This window comes from Corvus cornix, chromosome 5 (genome assembly GCF_000738735.6).
Source record: "Corvus cornix cornix isolate S_Up_H32 chromosome 5, ASM73873v5, whole genome shotgun sequence".
Taxonomy (NCBI): domain Eukaryota; kingdom Metazoa; phylum Chordata; class Aves; order Passeriformes; family Corvidae; genus Corvus; species Corvus cornix.
This window is the reverse complement of record NC_046335.1, coordinates 2,499,749-2,522,609: the sequence shown is the minus strand read 5'-3', so window position 1 is coordinate 2,522,609 and position 22,861 is coordinate 2,499,749. Positions and strand designations below refer to the sequence as shown.

Genomic DNA, 22,861 nt, shown 5'->3' with positions numbered 1-22,861 from the left:
ATGAATTTGGGGCCAGTGTTAAAAAACACCCCGAAGGGTGCAGAGTGGGCACGGCTGCCACGGAGCCCATGTGTGTTTGGGACGCCGAGTTTGGCCAGCTCTAATGGATGCTCTCTGGGCTGGCTCCCGAATTTCCCACTCTGGATGCCCTGGGACCACTAGCCATGAGCCAAGCCAGGCAGGGCTGAGCAAAGCTGGGCATAGCCAAGTCGGGACGAGACAAGCTGGGATGAGCTGAGCCAGGATGAGGCAGCCCGGGCTGGGCTGGGCAGAGCCAAGCCGGGATAAACCGAGCTGGGATGAGCTGGGCCGAGCCGGGGTGGGCAGAGCTCAGCGGGATGAGCCGAGCCGGGGTGAGCCAGGCAGAGCCGAGCCGGGATGAGCCGAGCCGGGGTGAGCCAGGCAGAGCCGAGCCGGGATGAGCCAGGCAGAGCCGAGCCGGGATGAGCCGAGCTGGGCTGAGCAGGGCCGAGCCGGGATGGGCACGGCCGAACCGGGCTGAACCGAGCCGAGCCGGGCCGGGCCGGGCCGGGCCGGGCCGAACCGGGACAATCCCAAGCCAGGCCGGGCCGATCCCGGCCGGGCCGCCCCCCGGCGATTCCCGGATGTTGGAGCGGCCCCCACTTGCTCCGTCCTTCGCTTCCATAAAAGGCCAAGGGGCCCGGCAGCCACAGGCGCGTTTTTCCTTTAATTATTATCCCCCACCTCCTCCTCCTCCTCCTCTTCCCTCCCTCCCCGCGCTCCCTCCGCCTCCCGCTCTGCCCTCCCGCGCTGCTCCTCCCGCGGCGGCCCCTCAGGAGTGGCGGCGGTGGCGGCGGGGCAGCGCTGCGGCCCCGATCCCGCCCCACCGCGCCCCCAGCCCTGCCCCGGGGCGCGGAGCGGGCACAGCCGGGCCCATCCCGCTGCCGCTGCTGATCCCGCTCCCGCTCCGTGCCGGGCGCGGCCGGCGGCGCAGGAGGCCGGGGCCATGGCGCTGGACGGGATCCGCATGCCGGACGGCTGCTACGCCGACGGGACGTGGGAGCTGAGCGTCCATGTCACCGACCTGGGCCGCGACGTCACCCTGCGGGTCACCGGCGAAATCCACATCGGCGGCGTCATGCTGCGCCTCGTCGAGAAGCTCGGTGAGTGCCCCGGGACTCCCCGACCAGCCCGGCATCCTCCCAGTGCTCAGCACCCAGCTCCAGGACTGTGCTTTAAATCCCTGGATCCTGCTCCAGTGCAGTGCCCAGTTTCCAGCACTCTTCTCCAGTATTATGCTCCAGCTCCCAGCACCCTGCCCAGTGCAGTGCCCAGCTCCCAGCATCCTGCTCAGTACCGTGCCTGAGTACCCCAGTTTAGCTCCCAGCGTTCTGCTCCAGTACTGTGCTTCAGCTCCCAGCACCCTGACCCAGTACCCTGCTTTAGTTCCCAGCACCTCTGCTCCAGTACAGAGCTCCAGCACCCTGCTCCAGGACTGTATTTTTGTCTCCCAGCACCCTGCCTCAGCTCCCAGCACCCTCTCCCAGTACTGTGCTTTAGCTCCCAGCATCCTGCCCCAGTACAGTGCCTGAGCACCCAGTGCTGTGCTCCAGCACCCAGCACCCTGCTCCAGTATTGTGATTTAGCACCCAGCACCCTGTCCCGGGACTGTGCTCCGGCACCATCTCCCAGTACCGTGCTTTGGCTCCCAGCACCCTGCCCCAGGTCCCAGCATCCTGCCCCAGTACTGTGTTTTAGCTCCAGCACCCTCTCCCAGTACTCTGCCTTAGCTCCCAGCACCAGGGAGCACCCCAGGTCCCCACACCCTGCCCTAGCCCCCCATCCCAGCCCCCAGCAGCCCCCCTCTCTCTGCACCCTTCCAGACTCCCCCTCTCACCACCTCCACCAGCCAGACTCTACCCTGCCCCGGGGTCTCAGCCCCGTCCACCGGCTGCTTCACACCCAGGATTTTACACAGAGTTAGGAAACAGCTCCATTTTCGGGATGGGGGTGGGGGTGTATGGACGCTCCACAGTTTACAGCAAAACTTCATCCTGGAGCTGCGGCCGGTTCCGTGCGAGGCAAGCGCTCCCGAGGGTCCGTGGGGCCATCAGTGGGGTGATGTGGGCGAGGGGACCCTGGGGACACGGCGGTGTGCGGTGGCTTTGGGTGCACACCTGGACAAAGAGCCCGTTTGTCCGGGACGCGTGGGAACGCCGGGCCTTGGCCAGGGCTCGGTGCCCGCCGAACGCGGGGAGCCCGGCCCCGCCGAACCTCCTCCCCCTTGTCTCTTTATCGGCTCTTTATGGCTCGGCTGTGTTTACTCAGCGGTGCAGCCCGGGCTGATGGCTGTAATTGCTCAAATAAAATATTAATTGCGAGGTCCCGCGCGTGCCTGCGGCTGTGGGAGTAGCGGAGCTGTCAGCTGCAGGTCCCGCTCCGCTGCGGAGCCCGCGTGTGGCTTCAAAAAGCCCATCTTCCCCCGTGCTTAGCTTTTGATTTATTAATTATCTGGAGTCGCAGGAAGGAAGAGATGGATATAAATACGCTGGGTTTCGAAAGGAAGCGAGCGCTCGCATCAAAGGGTCTCGTGCTGGAGGGCGCCTGAACTCCCCGAAAACTTGATTTTATTCTGGTTTTTTACTCTAACGCTGGAGGTGCAGAAAGTTTTGCTGAAGCTGAGCGCTCCGTGGCTGGGGAAAAAAGCAAACCCGCTTTCTAGAGGGGATAAAAAACCCACCCATGAGTGAAGGGGCGATGCTCCCCTGGGTGCTGGGTGTCGGGAGATGCCGGAGCAGATGCAGGGCCGAAGCGTGTGTGGAAAGCCAGGCATGTGCACCGGGCCGGAGCCCAGCGAGGACCTAAATTAGCTCCTGACGTAATCCATCCCCCCCCAAATGTTTGCCCGGATCCTCTCCACTTGTTAAATTAGGGATTGTATGAGAGGGAAGGAATGCGGCGGCCACAGCGGCGTGGGGAGAGGGGATGGAGCTCCCCGGGGGGCTCAACCGCAGTGCCTCCCTCCCCGGGATGGTCAGATCCATGGATATCTCCGGCTGTTGCCTTCCCTTTCCCCTTGGCCTTTGTCGCCCGGCCAAGCTATACGTATTTAGTTCCTTTTAATCTTCCTGCATGTCAGCTCTTCCAGCCCTCTCATTATTTTTATGGCTCTTCTTTGAGCTCCTGCCAGTTGAGCGGGTTCGGATTTAGCAGAGCGGGGTGGGACGGGGCTCGTTCCTCATCCTCCCGTGCTCCTCAATGCCTCCCTTCATCCAGCCTCTGGGCTGCTTCATCTCCACATAAATTCATTTTGCAATTTTTCCACATTGAAACCCTTTCCCTGCATTTTTAACCTTTTCCTCCCTGACATTGCTCTGTCCCTGCTGCTGTTTATTTAATTATTTCAACAACTTTCAGTGTTAAAAAATTTATTCTTCTCCTGCCAAGCGGATTTTCTGCTGTGAGTTTTAAGGAAATTTCCTAAAAATAAAGTTTCCTTGCAGTTCTGGGTTTCCCTGTGGGATTCCCCGTGGACTGTTCCGCTTGCACGCTGCAGGGGGAGGAAGGAAGGCGGGTCAGTGCCTTGGGCTGGGGTTTGCCTGCTCCATCCTTTGGGACAAATCCTGCAGGCTTTGGAAAGTAGATTTCTGTGGCCTTCACATAGTTCCAGTGAAGTTTAGGACGTCAGTGGAAATTTGCAGCAGATCAGCCACACTCTGGTTGTAGAGTGGTGGTAGAAGCTGTTCACCATTACTGAACGGGGGGGAAAAATGCCTTCCCTCCTCCCAGCAGCATGCAGAGCTTGGAAAAGGGAAAAACCTTGATTTCCATTAGTATTTATTGATGCTTGTAGGAGAAAAAGTGCAGTAAATATCCTGTTGGGATGAAGCAGGAATCCAGCAGAGTCTCTCCTCCTTAATTGCCAGGGGCTGCAGCTATCCATAAATCCCACGGGCTCGGTCCTTGCTTGCGCAGAGCGGCTGCGGTCGGACTCTTTGGGAATAGGCAATTAAAATCCGTGGCTAATGCAGGCAGGGATTGGAGAAAGCCCAAGCAGCAGATAGGGATTCTGGTAACTCAAGTGAATTGCAATGACCTGTTGGCTCCCCTGTTATTCATCACCCGCTGGATTAAGCCACTCTTGTTAATTGAGCCGTGCCAAGTTCTTGGCAAAGTCATCCCTGAAAAATAAGCAAAAAAAGTGCTGAGGTTTTAAGAGCAGCAGCATTTAGTTGCTCTGTGAGGGTTGGGGTCTGTGCTGGAAGCTCCTGGTGCTCGCTCAGGGTTTTTTAGGAATTTTGCCACTATTGACTTACAAACAAAAAAAAAAAAAAGCTTAAAATCACTGGGAGCAGAGGAAGGAAGGAAGTGAACGCAGGTTATTGTTGTTATCAACTTGAGGCTGTTTTAAACACATGGAATTTTAAAAATCCTGCTTTTTTTGAAACCTGCTTGGGAGGAGCTCTGTGGGGTTTATGGGATTCTGTGGGATATATGGGGGATGCTCTGTCTGGTCGTGGGAATAAAGGAATAGCTGACAGAAACAGGGCAGGGGGGACAAATGGTGTCTGACAGAGGCACAGCTTAAGACAGATGACCTAAATGTGCATTGAGCAGATTCAGAAAGTCCGTGCATAGAAGTTTTGTGATGGAAATGTGGATTTCTCTCTGGGATTCTTTTACATGCAGGATATGGGTGGCAGTCAACTCCAGCTCCTGGAGTTTGCTGGGAGCACTGAGCATCTTTTTGGGCTTGTACCTGAGGAAAATAGGTAAGCGAGTGAAAAAAACCCAGCAAGATTTGGAATTACAGATGTCCTTCTGGACCAAAAGGGGTCAAGGATGGGTAGTGTGGTGGCATCCCTATTTTATGGACCTGGGATGGGCAGGAGAGCTGACATGGATAAATGTCAGAGCAAAGCCTCTGCCCTCAGACAGGCTGATAATGGCAGGCAGTGATGACAGCTCCTGCAGCCTTCGGGTTTTTTGTGAATCTCAGCCTGGATAAGGGTTTGTGCAACTGGTTTAAACTCCATTATTCCCTTTGGCAGCTCCTCCTCTATCTCCTTTGTATCACCTTGGAGAGGGTGGGATGTCACCTGAGGACTGGCACAGGAGTTGGTCCATGCAAAGTTTTGGTTGTAGCACTTTAAGCTCTTTTTTAAAGTGGTTTCAGCCTTCAAATGTGTCTGGAATTCGTGTCTGGGATTCACCCCAGGGGCTCTTTTCACCATCAAATAGACTTTGTGTGTTATCTTCCAAGGATTTCAGCACCACTCCTTGCAAGATCAATTCTAATAGGAGTGTTGTTCTGCCTGTGAAGTCTCCTCTCCTTAATGGACCCCTGAAAGGTTTATGAATAAAACACCACCAAAGTGCAGCGTCATTGATTTGCCCAGGTTTGTGTCTGAGGTTTTGCAGTGCTTACAAACACTCCAGGCCCTCTTGAGACTCGCTGGGGAAATTCTTTGCCTTGCAACTGGTGTGAACTCCTGGAAACAGCTTAAGGCTATGGGAGAGAAATCCGGAGTCCTTGTCCCAGCTCATTCCTGTTGTAAACACAAGGCAGGATGAGGCTGCAGGGTTTGTTTTGTAGGTGGCTTGTTCCTTGTGCTTTGGACTTTGCTGGAATGCTGCATCCAGCTCCGGGATCCTCATAGGAAGGACGTGGAGCTGCTGGAACAAGTCCAGAGGAGGCCATGGAGCTGCTCTGAGGGCTGGAGCCCCTCTGCTCTGGAGCCAGGCTGGGAGAGCTGGGGGTGCTCACCTGGAGAGGAGAAGGCTCCAGGAAGAGCTCCGAGCCCCTTGCAGGGCCTAAAGGGGCTCCAGGAGAGCTGGAGAGGGACTGGGGACAAGGGATGGAGGGACAGGACAAGGGGCAATGGCTTTTAACTGGAAAAGGGTAGATTGGATATTGGGAAGAAGTTCTTCCCTGTGAGGGTGGGGAGGCCCTGGCACAGGGTGCCCAGAGAAGCTGTGGCTGCCCCTGGATCCCTGGAAGTGTCCAAGGCCAGGTTGGACAGGGCTTGGAGCAGCCTGGGACAGTGGGAGGTGTCCCTGCCCATGGGCAGGGGGTGGAATGGGATGGACTTTAAGGTCCCTTCCCACCCAGACCATTGTAGGATTCTCTTATTGCGGCCACACTTTCCAAAATTAGGTGTCTGAGCATCAGTACTTGGTGCCAGGCATGAGCTCAGGGTGTTCCTCCAATCCGTGCCCACGATGTCACCTGGGCACCTTCACATGGGACATCCACAGGTGCTCATCTGCCCATCAGTTGTCACCTGAGATGAGAAGGATTTATTTTTTTCCTTCAAAATCAGCAGTGGTCACTCCTCAGAGTTGCTTTTCATGACGTCCATGAGAGGACTCCAAGTGCCATTCAATCCTCCAGGAGCTGTTTGTGTTCCCCCTGGGGCTGGGTGCTGAGAACTTGTCCCAAATAATGTCACAAATGGGGGTGGTGTGGGCTGCTGGAGGCAGCCCAGGCTGCTGTGGTTTGGGCAGGCACTGACCCCGCTCCAGATTTCCCTGGAAAATTTCTTCCCAAGCTTTTAAACAGCAAAACTTGCACAGCTGTTGGGCAGTGGGATGGTGAGCACAGAGGGGGATCTGGCACCTGCTGAGCACAAAAGTCCTCCTGCTCCAGATTCAGGCAGGATTTTGGGCTGTTCTGAGTTGGAATTGGTACCCTGGAAGCTGCTGGATGCTCCCTGTAGAGCTGCTCCCACTTCAGCAGCATCCTCCAGCAGCCCAGCAGAGCTGCTCCCATTCCCTGCATTTCCATATTGCCACTTGATTAACCCCTTTGCTCACAGCCTGTGCTGATCCTCACCCTCCAAACAGCACATTTTTGGTGACATTTAAGTGACAGCGTGCCAGTGCTGTTAACACACGCTCCAGCTGTGCACATTGATCCATAAGGGACAAGCTCGTTCCTTTACATCCAGCTTTGGGCTGCAGGAAGCTCCTACGTGGGCTCAGATTGATCGTGGCTCAGATAAAGTCCTCTTTGTGAGCCTGAGTGGAATATTCAGCTGAGCTGCCAATGACCAGAGGAATTCAGGGTGGGGGGAGGTAAAAGCCGCATAGAGGCAGCTCCGAGCTGCAGTCACGGCAATTAATATTTGTACTCAGAGTGATGAGGATTCTTTAGGAGCCAAAACAATTAAGATTGTATTTTTATTTAATTTTTTTTTTTTAAGTTCTGTCACGGTGACCCATCTGATTTGGCTGGAAAGAGCCAGGCTGAGCTTGCAGGTCCCAGTGGGAGGGGAAGGAGCGCGGGGTGGGAGGCAGTGTCAGCGTTCCCGCAGATCCCAGAGCCTGGGTTTGTCCCACCACAGACAGGAAATTGTTGGGTTTGCTGCTCCCACCCAGCCCAAATCAGTAGTTTCCTCTTCCAGCTCCCTCAGGTTTCGATTTGACATAAGGCACGTGGGGAAGCCAGTGTGGGGAGCTGGAAAATCATAGAAATCATCACATTCACACACTTCCTCTTCTTTTTTTCATACCTTTTTTTTTTCTTTCCCTTTTTCTTTCCTTTTCTTCTCCGTCAGGGCTTGTGTTTCACCCAGGCATCTGTCTGAGTCTGAACTGTATAAAAACTCAAATTATACTCAGAATAGAATCCCTGGAAATGTTCAGTGCCAGGTTGGACTTGGAGCACCCTGGTCCACTGGAAGGTGTCTCTTGGGGTGGAATTAAATAGTTTTTAATGTCCCTTCCAACCCCAGCCACTCTGTGACTCCATGATTCAGCAAACCAGGCACCTGGATTTTAACCCTTGGTCTTTGATGTGATTAAAAAAAAAAGGGTCGTGGATAACTGCCTGAAATTGTGGATGTGGGGAATGTTTACTGAGTTGGGAAAGATAAGGGGTTATTTGCACTGCAAACTTCAGTCATTTCAACATCACCAGGGACACCAGTACTGCCAGCTTCTGGTTTGGGTGTTGGGGGAGTTTTTTTAGTGGTGGTTTTTCTGACAGATGAGGGGAAGGAAGGAGATTTGCAGCCCTTGTGGAGCTCACTGACTTCAACCCAGCATCCAGCCCTGGCTGTGCTTGGGGGGAAAAGTCTCGTGGTATGAAAACATCTTGGAGAAAGCTGCATTTCTTCATTCTCACTCTGAAATGTGAATTAATTGACTGCTTAGAAAGGGGCAGAGAAACAAAACGGAGCAAAACTCAGCTGGTGGAATTCAGTTCTGAATGTTCCAGCGGCTTTCAGGGGTTTATGGTGTGTAATTTGGAAAAATGCTGATACCCCCAAATTCCTGCTGGATGGAGTTTGAGCAGAGTTGCTGTAATTTAGTTTTCTTGCCCAGGTTTGCTTTTGACACATTGCTCTCATATGTGCTGGAGCTCCCACCAGCCAGAACTGATGGGGCAGGATATGACAAGTGCCCAGAAAATCAGGGGAAAGCTTCTTTATTTATTTATTTTTCTTTCTGCAGAACTGATCTTGCTTTTTCTTTCATTCACCCATTTTCCAGCGAGATTTCAACACCTCTGCATGCAGCTCCCACTCTGTGGCCGTTCCGATGTGAACCTCACCTGAGGGCTGTGTGCATGGCATGGCCCTGTGCCAGCACTGATCCCTCTCTTCCAGACCAGGTGGGATCTTGGGAGACCTTCACTTTTTGGTAAAATGTGGCTGAATTTGGCCAACAGGTTGAGAGCAACACTGAGAGGGGATGCACACAGAAAAACAGCCCCACCAGCAGTTGCAGAAACCTTCCCCTTTACAACCTCAGCTGACTTTTAGCTTGCAGAACATCCTGAAAGCACCCAAAAAATCCATCTTGCCAATGGATTTTAAATCTCTTCCCAGCCCATTACACCTGCTTGGCTGGTGGTTGCTTTCTTTATTTTCCCCTGCTCCCTGCAGGCACATGTGCTTTGGGAAGGGTTAATTGCTGAAATTCCAATTCAATTAGAAAGTCTGGGCTTTATGAAATTGCCTGGAAGAAACTCTGTCCCTGTCTTGCTCGACTTTCCTTCCTGGCTGATGCTCCACAGAGCTTTGCTGCAGAGCTCCTGCAGCAGGAATTGTCCCCATCCCTCATGTCCTGCCCCAGGGCTTTAGTGCCAGGTCCTGGCCCTGTGATGGGTGAGGCAGATCCAAGCTCAAGGTTGGAGGTGTTAAAGTTCTTTAAAAGTGTTTTGTGTTCATTAGTGAGCTTGGGGCAACAGGCAGAACCAAACAGAAATCATGGAATCATGGAATGGTTCAGCTTGGAAGGGACTTTAAATCCCACCCCACTCTACCCCCTGCCGTGGGCAGGGACACCTCCCACTATCCCAGGTTGCTCCAAGCCCTGTCCAACCTGGCCTTGGACACTTCCAGGGACCCAGGGGCACCCACAGCTTTTCTGGGCACCCTGTGCCAGGGCCCTGTTCTTCAGACCATGATCTCACCTGGATCTGCAAGAGAAGGATCAACACTTAAAATTATGGAGTGAGGTGAGGCTGCCTGAGGTATCCTGAGGCTCCAAGCCTCACTTTCCAGGGATCTAAGCTTTAACCAGAGATTAACCATCATTAAGGCGCTTGGGGAGTTGCCTGGTGAGAGGTTGGGAATTCAAGCTTGGGAATTCAGGTTGCCCATCATCCTCATTTCCCTGCCTGATGCATCATCCATCCCAATACACGTCCTCTGGCTCCCTTACTGGGTGTGATGTCTTTTTGGCAGGACCAGCTCCTCTGGCTTGCACATTCCTTGGGGATGAGTCAGGACTGCAGGCTGCTGTCACCATGGGACACTTGTCCTTTTTGGAGAGGGAAGGGAGCCGTGATCCAGGGCTGGAGGGTGAGGGATGCTGGGCTGCTCCTCAGGACAGCTCCCTGGAGAAGTGCTTTTCCTTCCTTCCTTCCTCTGCTGCAGCATTTCTGCCCAATGCTTCCTATTTTGTGCTGGATGAATCATGGAAACCACACTCCTTAATCGAGTTTTCTGCCATTTCTCATGATTCCATGGAGGCAGCCAGTGAAAGCCTCCTCTGGAGAGCTGCTTGATGAATGGGGGGGGGGGAACAGTTGGCAAAATGAGGTTGCAGAGATCCTGTTTCAAAAAAATCCAATTAAAAAAATAATAATCCACCCTTGCTTTCCTTTCTTCCCTGCCACAGAAAAATGAGTAATCCATATTTCTCTGGGTTGCTGGTGCAGGGATTTAAAGGAATTCTGTACACCACTGGCAAAGACCTGCCTGAGCCCATCAGTGCTGGGGGTTTTGGGGAGCTGAGGTGACCTCAGCTCTCAGCTCCTCTGGAGAGTTTCCCAATATTCCAGCTGGGTTCAGCATCATGGGAAAACTCTTCCTGCTCAGGGATTTAGACAGGGTTGGGTATGGCTGTGCAAGCATTTAAATGGAACATAAAGCTACCAAATAGCTGAAAAGCTTAAAATTACAGGGAAAATGTTGCAGGAAGCCGTGATGCCCCATCCCTGGAAGTGTTCAAGGCCAGGCTGGATGGGGCTTGGAGCAACCTGGGATAGTGGAAGGTGTCCCTGCCCATGGCAGGGGGTGGGACAAGATGCAATCCAAGTTAATAAACTTTCAAGTAAGCTAATTGAGCAATCCTATTAACACTGGAAAGAGCTTCCTTCCTCGAGTTTACTTTAGAAAAACAGTGGCTTTCAGGCTTGTTGGGATTTGCTCTTCTCCCTGTAGCCCATGGGCTGAGCATCTTGAGCCCTTCCAGGAGCAGCGTTTTGGGATATTTGAGGGTGATGTATCAGCTCTTCAGGACTCCAGTTACCACCCCTGCCTCATCAAGACATGGACTTTCCATTGCAAAGCTGACTTAGAATCCCAGTAAAAGGCAATAAAAGAACCCCAGTTCTTTTTCCAGCAGCGCCTTAGCGCGTTCCCTCATTAGCAGCAGACGCTCTGTAATTTCCCTGACAAGGACAGACACATGGAACATCCACATGCAGCATTGCATCCCAATGTGCTCAGTCTCCTCCACTGGGATTTTGTTCCCCTCCCTCCTCCTTTTTTCCTTGCTCTTGAATCACTCTGTGCCACTACACGAGGGCTTTGACGTCAGGACTTTGCCATGAACGTGTGCCCTGGCACGCTGGGGTAAGAGGGAGGTCTCCCAATCTGGGTCGTGCTCATGGAATCACAGAGTTGGGAACAAGGCTCCTTTTGTCTGTGTTTGTTTGGTGGCTGGTTTTTATTTTTATGAAGTCAAACTATTTTTCATGTGAGAAATATTCTTCTCAGACTGAAATTCCAGCACAGGTCCACCCTGTTTTGGGCACCTCCGTGGATGGGTGTGGATCATCTCCTGAATATTTGTGTTCCTGAAAACAAAGTAGGATGAAATTTTTCCAGGGGCAGATAGTGATAGGACAAGGGAGAATGGTTTTAAACTAAAAGAGAAGAGGTTTTTTTTAGTCCCAGCTCATTCCTGATGTAAACTCAAGGCAGGATGAGGCTGCAGGTGACTTGTTCCTTGTGCTTTGGACTTCGCTGGAATGCTGCACCCAGCTCTGGGATCCTCATAGGAAGGATGTGGAGCTGCTGGAACAAGTCCAGAGGAGGCCATGGAGCTGCTCTGAGGGCTGGAGCCCCTCTGCTCTGGAGCCAGGCTGGGAGAGCTGGGGGTGCTCACCTGGAGAAGAGAAGGCTCCAGGGAGAGCTCCGAGCCCCTTGCAGGGCCTAAAGGGGCTCCAGGAGAGCTGGAGAGGGACTGGGGACAAGGGACGGAGGGACAGGACACAGGGAATGGCTTCACTCAGATCAAGGTTAAATGGGATATTGGGAAGGAATTCTTCCCAATGAGGGTGGGGAGGCCCTGGCACAGGGTGCCCAGAGAAGCTGGGGCTGCCCCTGGATCCCTGGCAGTGCCCAAGGCCAGGCTGGACGGGGCTTAGAGCAGCCTGGGACAGTGGGAGGTGTCCCTGCCCACGGCAGGGGTTGGAATGGGATGGGCTTTAAGGTCCCTTCCAACCCAAACCATCCCATGATTCCATGAAAACAATGGTGAGAGTTGCCCATGGTGGCAGATCCAGGAGAATTTCTGGTACCATTCCATGTTTATCCGTGGATAAAAGCCCTTCCACGGGTGGTGGCTGCAGGGTGGCTGCTGTACAGGTTATTTTCCATTACATGTGTCAAATACATGTGGGAGATGTGCTTAAAACCCCTCTCAAGTCCCGTTAGCTCCGGGAGCCTCAGTTTGTCCTGGCTGCAGCTTTATTACATCAGTGATGATAATTTCATGGGCTGTTTCTCTCCCTGTTTCAAAGAACGATGTTTCAAGTGTTGTGACCAGAGGCTGGAGGGATTTTTGTTCCATTTTGAACTTTGCTCTGCAATTAAATCCCCGTTGGGGGATGGAGGGGACTCTACTCCAGTGCACTCCAGAAGACTCATATTTTCCCTAAATTATAGATTTTGCCCCAAGACAGCGACTGTGTCACCCAGCAAAACACGTCAGCATTTCTGCTGGACTCATGATAAATGAAAATAGCTCTGGTTTTAAATTTTTCTTCTTTTTTTGCTCCACAATTATCCTGGAAGGAGTGGCTTTGGCATGCTTGGAGGAATCTGGGTTTCCAGATTCCTTCAAGAGGTCAGTGGGAGCAGTGAGGAGGTTGGAGGGAGCCTCCCCTGGAGGGAGCAGTGGGTTCAGCTGCACAGATGAGTGTTACACTTGTTCCATATATGTTTATATAAAATAAATATATAACCACTACAAATAAATATAAATAAAAAGAAATATATCTATTTTAAGAAAAATCTTTGGCATCTTTGGGACTTTCAGCAACTCTCTTGATTATTGGGGTGTCCTGTGCAGGTCCAGACATTGGATTTGATGATCTTTGTTTGTCCCTGCCAACTCAGGATATTTCTTTTCTCTTTTTCTCTTCTTCTCTTTTTCTCCTCTTCTTCTCTTCTTCTCTTCTTCTCTTTTCCTCTTTTTCTTTTTTTCTCTTTTTCTCTTCTTTCTCTTCTTTCTCCTCTTCTTTTTCTCTTCTTCTCTTTTTCTCTTTTTCTTTCTTTTTCTCATTCTTTCATTCTCTCATTCTTTCATTCTTTATTCCCTTCCCTTCCCCATCCTCTTTTCCCCCTTCCCTCTTTTTTGCCCTTCCCCTTTCCCAGCACTGCTCTCCTGCTCCATGCACCAAATTAGCTGGTTTTTTTTAGTCTTTCTGAATATTTTAGGAATATTTGCCCAATTCCCTGATTCTGCAAGTGCTGTGAAGCTGCACCTTCCCCCCTCATGGACACATGGAAAACCAACTAGAGCAACCACACGAGGTTCTGTACAATGATTTTTCGTGGTTGGTTGTTGGGGTTTTTTCTCTTTTTTTTTCACTTTTAGTCTTAAATTTCTCTCCTCCCCAACTTTTTTAACACTTTTGCCTTGTTTTCCATGCTGGGGAGCTGTGCACTGCATCCTGAGGGAGCAGGAGAGGGTATCCCCCATCCCTGAGCTCCCCCGGGGCATTCCCAGCTGTTTATTGCTGGAAGTCTCTTCTCCTTGGAAGGAGTTTTCCTCCCCCTCCAGCTTCCCAGGAGGGGTGTGGATGCAGCCAACACCCAGCCCAGGGTTTGGAGAGCCCCTTGGAGCTGTGAGGGCTGGATTAAGGTGTTATCAGCAGGAGTTTGTGTTTAAAGGTACTTTAATCAGCTGCCTGCACTCCGTGCTTTGTCCACATCTGTCTTTTTCAATTCAGTGTGAAGTGCATATTAATTTTAAAATTCAGAAATCACCAAAAAAAAAAAGGAAAGTGACCACTTTTATTTTAATTTTCTTACAAAAACCCTCGAGGAGTTTCAGCCCATCTGCACCAAACTCAGTGAAAAGGTAGAAATTTTGGGGTTGGTTTCGTGTTTTCCAGGTAGATTATCAGGTACAAAAAAGACTTTTTGCAAGAGGAAATGCTTGGCTTGTGAGTTGGTTTTGGTCCCTGCACTGTATCTTGGATATATATATGGCATTTTTATATATATATTTGTGTGGATATATGTGGATCTATTTTTATATGCATATATTTTGTGTGTTTATCTGTAATGGTATGTGCATATAATTTGGTTTTGTCTCTGTTTTACAGATGCATATTTTTATATATATATTTGTGTGGGGTAAGTGTGTGTGTGCGTGTTTATATGCATAATATATATGGTGTATTTTATATATAATATATATAAAATATATGTTTAAATATATATTTGGGTATATTTTTATATATATATATAAATTTGAGATAATGGAAAGGCATTTTGCCACCTCAGCTTCCCAAGTGTGCCTAGACCAGAGCTGGATAATCCTGATTAAACCCACCCCTGGGAAAGAGCCAGGGAAAGCTGTGGAGCTAATTCTGCTCCTATGGAAAACCCCCCAGAGGGATGGATGGCTTTTGGCTCTGGCATGTTTGCCCCAGAGGAGGATGGTCCTTCGGGATTGTTCCTGTGGGAATGCTGAAGATTCAAATCCCTTGCTCTAAAAGCCATCATTTATAATTAAGGAATGAGCTGCAGCCTCTGCTCCAGCTGCTTCCATTGCCTCTCTGAAGGTGGAGAGAATTCCAGGGAAAACAGTGTCACCTACAAATCCTCTGTGTCCAAAAATCCACCAAAAATCTGTGATCCATCCCAGGCAGGCTTGCAGAATTCCCTCTGTACCTACTCAAGCTTATGCAGGAGCTTTTTCATTATTTATTATGAATCCCCAGGTTCATAATTAAGGTGATGGAGGCATTTGCAGGGTCTTAGCTGCCCTATGGATTTAGTCCTGGATGTGGGTGTGAAAGGCAATCTGGTGCCACCCCAGGAAAGCCTCTCCCAGAGGTGGAAACCACCCCTGCCTTCCAAATACCCATCCAGTGGGATTTAACCATGCACTGGGAAGGGTGGAAAAAAAAGAGATTTATTCAGTTGTATCAGGGCTCTGTTGTCCTGAGCAGTGCACGGAAGGAGAGCCCATCTGCAATAGGGGATATCCCAAAATAACAAGGAAAATACGGTGTTTATACAGCACTGGAGACTCGTATCCTACTGCTTGTAAGTCCTAAGCTGGCCCGGAGAAGCTGCCAAGTGACGGCAGTGCTTCTGCAGGAAGGAGCTTCAATAGCTGCTGCAGCAGGAAAGGGACTTTAAAAACCCATGGACTGGCAGAGAGAGAGCATTTAGGAGCAGCCAAGTCCTGGGATAAATGGGATAAATGGGCTATCAGGTAGGGCTGCCTCGATTTTCTTTGCCCTTCACCCAGATTCAGCCTTGCTGCTTGAATGCTGATTGTGTTCGTGGGTCTCTGTGCGACAGCGAGCACAGAAAGCACAGAATTAAAACACACCCCGTGTGCATCTTGATTCAGACTTACTGCTGCTGCCTGGATTCTAGATGGGAATTTAGTGGTGGCTGTGGGAATTAAAATCTGCAATTGTAATTCGTGCTGGACAAGCTGGCGGGATGTGACTGCGGCCAGGCGCCGGCGTGGATTGAAAGCTGAGGATGTTTCAGGTTTAAAACCCTTTATAGAGCAGCCCTTCACTCCTTCTCTCACTGTTCTGCCCTCACAGAGGTCCCTGCAGCCATTTGTGTGATTTAAGATGCCTCTTGCATTCCCAGGACTGTCTGGATGGCTTTCCAAGGGGAACAGCTCCGTGGGTTTTGCTGTACAAAATGTCCTAAACGTCCCTCGTGCACGTCGCTGCCTCTTGGCACAGTTCTGGGAGGCAAATGCAACACCAGGTTCTTCCTGGAAAAAAAAATCCCAGCCCTCCCAGGCTCCAGAGGTTTGGGTTCAGGCTGCAGGGGAAGGTGGGGGAGCAGGGAGCAGGGTTTATTTTTGAGGCCGGGAAGGAAGCACCGTGCTTCCCTTTCCCGAGGGTGTTGCTGCTGGGGTTGGGCTCTTGGAGTTCCCTGAGCCCAGCCCACGCTCCAGCTGATGCTGACAGCTCCAGCCTCCTCATCCCTGCTGCCTTCACCTGGGGGATTCCTTGCCTGGAAGGGTGGCAGTGATTTCTTGTGACCCTTACACGTGTGCAGCTCATTCAGTAAAGTCCTGGAAGGGTTTGGGTGGGAAGGGACCACAAAGCCCATCCAGTTCCATCCCCTGCCATGGGCAGGGACACCTTCCACTAGCCCAGGCTGCTCCAAGCCCCATCCATCCTGGCCTGGGACATTTCCAGGGATCCAAAGGCAGCCACAGCTTCTCTGGACACCCTGTGCCAGGGCCTCCCCACCCTCACAGGGAAGAATTCCTGCCCAATATCCCATCTATCCCTGCCCTCTGGCAGTGGGAAGCCATTCCCTGTGTCCTGGCACTCCATCCTTTATCAATAGTTTCTCTCCATCTTTCTTGTAGCTTCCTCAGGTACTGGAAGGTCACAGTTAGGTCAACTCAAAGCTGCTTTTCTCCAGGCTGAACAATCCCAATTCTCCCAGCTTTTCCTCATAGCAGAGGTGCTCCATCCCTCTGCTCAGTTTGGTGACCTTCCTCCGGACTCGCTCCAGCAGTTCCGTATCCATCACACTCAGCAGCTCAGAGGAGCTGCTGCATCTACAAACACCACTGAGATTTGCAACCTGTAGTAAACTTTTAAATTCCAGGTCTGGGATCTCTAAGATGAATTTGCAGTACTTGGAGACTTACCTGAGCTCTGAAAAATGAGTGGCCAGCTGATAAATTGATAATAGCTGATAAATACGAGTAAGTTGATGAATATGATAGGTTGATAAATAGGAAGTGACTGATGGTAGTAGATGGGAGGAGCCTGAGCTGGAATATTAAGCCTTGTTATGAAGCTGTAACCCCAACAAATCGGTAACTCATGAATTGGGACTCTGGTGAAGGTTTATAAACCTTTGATCAGATTTAAGCAGGCTGCTGGCATTCCCTGGCCTGCAGGGATTGCTCCAGGCAATCCTGGATCCTTGCAAAGCCCCCAGGGCTCTTGTCATTGTGTAAAACTCAACCCCACAAAGCAGCTGCTAAACATTTGCCAGCCTCTTTTATATATAACTACCCCATGGGACAGGCACAGACCTTCCCCTTCCTGCTAGAACCAACATCTCGCTGTTAATTGAAAGTGTTAATTACTCTCAGGCCCGAGGAGTTGTTTTTGTGCTGTGGCCTGAATGGTTAATCTGCAGTGTAAACCCAAATCCCCTTCTGTTAGGCATAAATGTTACCGGTTCCAAATGCCTTTGGTTTTTTCCTCCCCCTGATTTTTGGTGCCAATTCGTTCAGCTTTCAGTAGGGCAGAAGTTGGACTTCATTACCAGAGTCCATTGTAATGATTTCTTGGATTTTTTTCCGGGTAGACAAGGCTTGTGCAAGTTTGCATGCTTTTCTATATTTGGTTTTGTTTAATTTGATTGTACAAAGCTGTTGAAAAGTCCAGCTGAACGTTTCCACTTTCTGCAGTCCTGATTGTGCCATTAAACCAGGAGTTCAGAGGAAGAATCCAGCTCTTGCTGGGTTCTCTCAGTAACCCCGAGCTCGAGATCCTGTTTTGAGATAGGGACAGACAAAAGTTCATTTGTCACATTGTTCTCATCTCGGTTTAATTCAGATGTGGCTCTTGGGGATAATCTTTACTTATCAAACAATCATGGAATATCCTGAGCTGGGAGGGAACCACGAGGATCATCCAGTCCAACTCCTGTACAGGACATCAAGAATCCCACGATGATGTTGGTGCTGGAGTGTGTTCCTTGGTACCTCCAGTCCCTTTGGCATTGTGTCTGCTGGGACTTCACCTAATCCTGGAAATACTCCAGTTCTCTGGAATTGCTCCTGGCTTTCTGGCTGGTGCTCTGCGGTTCTGAAGGATGGAGACAGGAGCTGTTGGAATAAATGTCAGCTGGTGGTTTTAATTTGGGTTAAACTGGTGTTCCATGATGGAAATCCAGGATCACAGGGGGATCTGGAGCTGAAAGCAGAATTATTATATTACTAAATAAAATATTATGTTATATATCATTCTGTTCTCCACTTTTCCCTGTGTGGTGGGAGGATGTGGCACTGTTACTGGTTGTCAGAGTGGAAGTTGCTCTGCAGGAATGCCAGGGCCATGTGATAGCGAAAAATATTCCGGGTGTTAGGGAAAATACTGCACAGGGTCTGTCTTTTGGAGTTATCACCATGCATTGGTTCCCCAAATGCTTCCCAACTTGGAGGTGACCTCCAAGAACCCCATATTTAAACCCCTGCTGGAAGGAGAAGTGGCTGTTGAGTTTTGTTCTTCCTTTGAGAGGTAACTTTTAGTTCCAGTTGGGAATTTTCAGGTTTCCTTTGGAGAAACTGAAAGTCCTGTTGAATTCTCCTTGCAAACCTCCTCCTGGTCCTGTTTTCCGTATGTGCCGAGGTGGCTGGGCTCACCTTTGGATAGCACAGGTATCCTGGATGGTGGGGATGGGAAAAACCCAAGAACTGATAGTTAACCCTAAAAACTGGGCAAAATCCCTGCTGGGGGGAGGTGTTGGGTCACTCATGACCCCTTGGCTTCGTGTTCCAGGCGGGATCGCTGCTGGGCTGGTGATCCATGGACACGTTGTGTCTCACCCTCATTCCCCTTGGGTTCCTCCCTGCTTTTATACCCCATCAAAATAGGATTGAATACAAGCAGTTCCTTGTATCCAAGAAGGGCTGTCAGAGTTCTTTGGATCGATAGTTCCTTCTCAGTTAAGCACATTTTCAAACTTCTTTTGTCCTCTGAAGGCTCATTCTGGTCCCGCTTTTAACTGGGGGGAAAATGGGTTCTTTGTTGTAGATGTCAAGAAGGACTGGTCGGATCACGCGCTGTGGTGGGAAAAGAAGAAAACTTGGCTCCTTAAAACTCACTGGACGTTGGATAAATACGGGATACAGGCGGATGCCAAGCTCCAGTTCACCCCTCAGCACAAGCTGCTGCGCCTGCAGCTGCCCAACATGAAGTACGTCAAGGTGAAAGTCAACTTCTCCGACAGGGTCTTCAAGGCTGTTTCTGACATCTGCAAAACCTTCAGTAAGTGCTGAAAAACGCCCCTGGGGAGCTCCCCAGTCGGTTTGGCCCCTCTGCTGCACGTGCTTGTCCTGGAAATTTGATAAATCCTTGGTGTTTTCTGGCTTTAAACGCCCAAGAGTCACTTGGACATCAAGCAGCCCGGATGTCCATTCTTTCTCCCTTCCAGATCTACTCTTTTGTGTGCAAATACTTCAGTAACAGGACCAATTGAGCCAAGAAGCGATAAAAAAGGTATTTTTTGTGCTGAATTCTCTTCCATAGCAGGGCTGTCCTTGGGTTTGTCACAGGCAGGGCGGTACCAGCCCTGCTTGATGTTCAAGCTGCTGGTGTTGGGTTGTGATATTTTTTTTCCCTGCAAATTTATGTGCTGGATGAAAAGCAAACCCTGAAATGGGAAATCTGCCAGCCCTGTGGGTTGTCTTCTAGTGGAAAATCATATTAGAGATTAAGTGGTGATGCTTCACTGTAAAACTGTCTGGTGGAGGGAAGGAACTGAGTCTTGCTGTCTCCTCTTCACCCTCATTTCCTTGTGGAGGAGAAGCCCAGGAGAAAGGAGGGATCTTTCCCTACCAGGTCTCATTTTTTACCCACCTTCACAAATTCCTCATCCTAAAACCTGGTATTTCTTCCCGCCCACCTAAAAAAACCCAATGAGGAGATGGCAGTCCCACCCCGAGGAACTCCAGTAAGGGCTCCATATTGGAATTCTCCCCTCCAAAAAGAGCCTGCAACCCATCCTCAGCTGTAGTAAATCTATTCCTGCTCTCAGAAGGCAGCTGAGGTTACTCTTGGCTGACCCAGTTGTTCGGGGAGGCAGGAAGAGCTCATCCCTACGTGCCGTGTCTGGCGCATCTGTGGTTTCGTTGGTATTTATAGCTGGTTTAGGATCTTTGCTGTTCCTTTCCTGTTGTGTTGGGGTTTTTTGAAAGCGTAAATATTGGGCAATTTCTCCTTAAAATAGAAAAGGCTTAGCCAGCGTTATTTCTGAGTGGATTTTGCTTCCCCCACCCCCCCTGCTCCGTGTCCCATTGGCATTTGGGATGTTGTGCTAGACAGGGAGGTCCCAGGCTTGGATGCTGATGAATCTCTCCAGCAGTGACTCATGTCAGGAAATTCTGATATGGCTCATCACGAGACAGGAGAGCTGTCACTGATGCTGTCAGAACCTTACATGGGCCTGAAGCAGCTTTTTCTTCCAGCTTCAGAGCTTTCAGTGTATTTGTGAACAAACCAGCAGAATATTCCTAATATTTAAAGGTTTGGGAGGGGGAAAAAGGCTCTGGGATAGCAGAGATGGGAGCTCTCTGAGCAGGCAGCAGGGACAGATCCATCAAGGGTGGTTCTGACTTCCCTTTTGTGGCATCTGAAGTGCTGAAATTAATGTTCCTGATTTGGGGGAAAGCAGGGCTTTTACTGGAAATTTCACTTTCCTTTGAGTGACTCTCAGCAGCCTGAGCTGTTTGAGGACAGACAGAAACTGCAGTGATTAAGTGGTTTAGCCCTCCCAGTTGTGTTTACTGGGAGCCAGATGTTCAGCAGAGCTACTGGGAAGATGATACATGGGCTTGGCATCAGCTTGAAGGAAGAGGGATTGGGATGTGGGAAGACAAAAGTGCTGGAGTTGGAGGGGCTGGGATACTCTTCCCAGGACCACAGAGGTGTTTGGACACCTGTGCAGATATGTAGTTGTTCAAAAATGTGCTATAGATACCTAAAATGTCAGATATATTTTAACTTTTATATATTTAAGATCTATCATATAAAAGTCTATCTAATAATACACATTGTATTAGATATACATCATGTTATATATTAGGAGAAAAATTCTTGGCTGTGAGGGTGCCCAGAGAAGCTGTGGCTGCCCCTGGATCCCTGGAAGTGCCCAAGGCCAGGCTGGACGGGGCTTGGAGCAGCCTGGGCTAGTGGAAGGTGTCCCTGCCCATGGCAGGGAGTTGGAATGGGATGAGCTTTAAGGTCCCTTCCAACCCACATTTTCTGTGATTTTTTGATTCTGCCATTCTCCTTTTTTCTCTCCCCACATGGGTTTATCCTGCCCCATTCTTCTCCACTACCTTTCCCTGCCCTCCTCAGCATCCCTGCACAGCTTGGCTGCAGAGAGCTCTCATATCCCGTCTTAATCAAGCTAATTGTCCTTCCAAGGAAAACTGAGCTGATATTTCAAGGTGGAAGGGAAAAGTGATCCCAGCATAGTCCTTGTCTCTGCAAATCCCATGATTTCTGGTCTCCAGGGAAGTTAGGACAGAACTGTGCCTGGGAGTTGCTCATATTTTGGCTGTACCTGTTTGCTGTCGTTGCCCCGGATCACTTAATTACACCCCTCAGTAACTCCAGCACAAAGCATCATTAATGAGTAATTGAAGTAATTCCTGAAGTTCTCAGGACTCTGGCTGGTTGCATTTATAAAATCCTCGCTACACCAGCAGGAACACCCGTGGATGGATTATTTAGGGCTGTCCTTTGCTTCTGTTCCCTTTAAATTGTTACCCAGAGGTGTCACCCTTGCAGAGCGTGGCTGATTTTTCAAGAGAAGTCTCTGTTCTTGTGCAGAGGGAAGTCATTGCAAAGGGCAACTCCCCGGGGCTCCCAGGAGGTGGCTGTGGGAAGATGCTGGAGCCACTCGCGCATCCCTCACTTTCCTGGAGGTCGTGTGAAGCCGGAAAAAAACCCAATCTCATTCCCAGTGGCTGGATTGCAGCCCCTTGATTCCCACAGCAGCCAGTCAGGAGGGTTAAAGGCACGCATTGACCCTGGCAGGAAGGAGGAGAGGAGCGGGCAGTGCATGGGATGGGCAGCCCTCATCCAAAGGGTGGCCTGGAATCCTGCCCGGGAGCAGCTGCTGGCAGGCAGCTCCAGCCTGAAGGGCCAGCTTTGATCTGCAGTTAAAGACCAGAGAAAGAGAAAGTAAAACTTCACTTTTATTTTTCTTTCAGAGCGACAGGGATTTGTGCTTCCCGCCTGGCCGGCAGCGGGACACGGGGGTTGGGATGGGATGCTCCCGTGTGCCTCCCTGCTCTTGTCATCCCACTGGGAGATAATTCCACCCAGAAAACTGCCCATCAAATATCCAAATGCATTTTCATGGGGCTGCACTCAGCACTTTATTGGTGTGAGTGGGAATATCCTCCCGGGAAAGCAGGGTTTGGGAAGGTAGGAGATGCTTAACCCATCATCTGACAGAACAGCAAATGGAAAAATCCTCTTTTCCTACATCAATAGGAAGGAATTCTTGGCTGTGAGGGCAGTGAGACTCAGGCTGCCCAGAGAAGCTGTGGCTGCCCCATCCCTGGAAGTGTCCAAGGCCAGGCTGGACAGGGCTTGGAGCACCCTGGGCTAGTGGAAGGTGTCCCTGCTATGGCAGGGGCTGGAACTGGGTGATCTTTAAGGTCCCTTCCAACCCAAACCATTCCATGATTCTGGAATGGCTTCACTTGATTCCAGCCCAGTGGATGCCTTGCAGCTGTTCATGCCCTTAAGCTGCTTCCTTCCAGCATTTTGCCTGTATTTTTTTTCCGTGTATCCCAAGAGCTCCAAGGGACTGCAGGCAGGCTCTGCTGCTACTCTCTGAGCACGTGGGACAGGAAAAGCAAACAGCAAGATGCAAGTGTGAGAGTCTTTTCCCAGGCCTCGGCGTTTCCTGCCCCAGCAATGCTCCTTCTCCTGGGGACACGACTTATGTTGGAGCTGCAGGATGAGGGGAGGTGCTGTGACAGCAGGAAAGCTCCCATCCTTCTCCTGGCTGTGAAGATTTGGGACCTCTGCTGCCCTCCAGCCTGAGAAGAGGAGCAGGGAAAATGCTGGTTGATGTTCATGGGAGCACAGAGAGGACAACTCAGTGCCAGGGCTGGGAGGAGGCAGCTCTGAGAGGAAACACTCCAAAATTCATGACCAATCCCTCCCTACCCACCC

At 50.5% G+C, this 22,861-nt stretch overlaps 1 protein-coding gene across 4 annotated transcripts in view; it reads left to right on the top strand.

Annotated features, from left to right (window-relative positions):
* The window catches only part of FERMT2 (FERM domain containing kindlin 2), a 49,803-nt gene that overhangs the window by 105 nt on the left and 26,837 nt on the right, over positions 1 to 22,861 (top strand). For all 4 annotated transcript variants that reach the window (XM_039552380.1, XM_039552383.1, XM_039552382.1 and 1 more), the window contains exons 2-3: positions 956 to 1,124; positions 18,701 to 18,934. In XM_039552380.1, the coding sequence (XP_039408314.1) occupies positions 956 to 1,124; positions 18,701 to 18,934 (403 nt within the window). The remainder of the gene's footprint in view (positions 1 to 955; positions 1,125 to 18,700; positions 18,935 to 22,861) is intronic.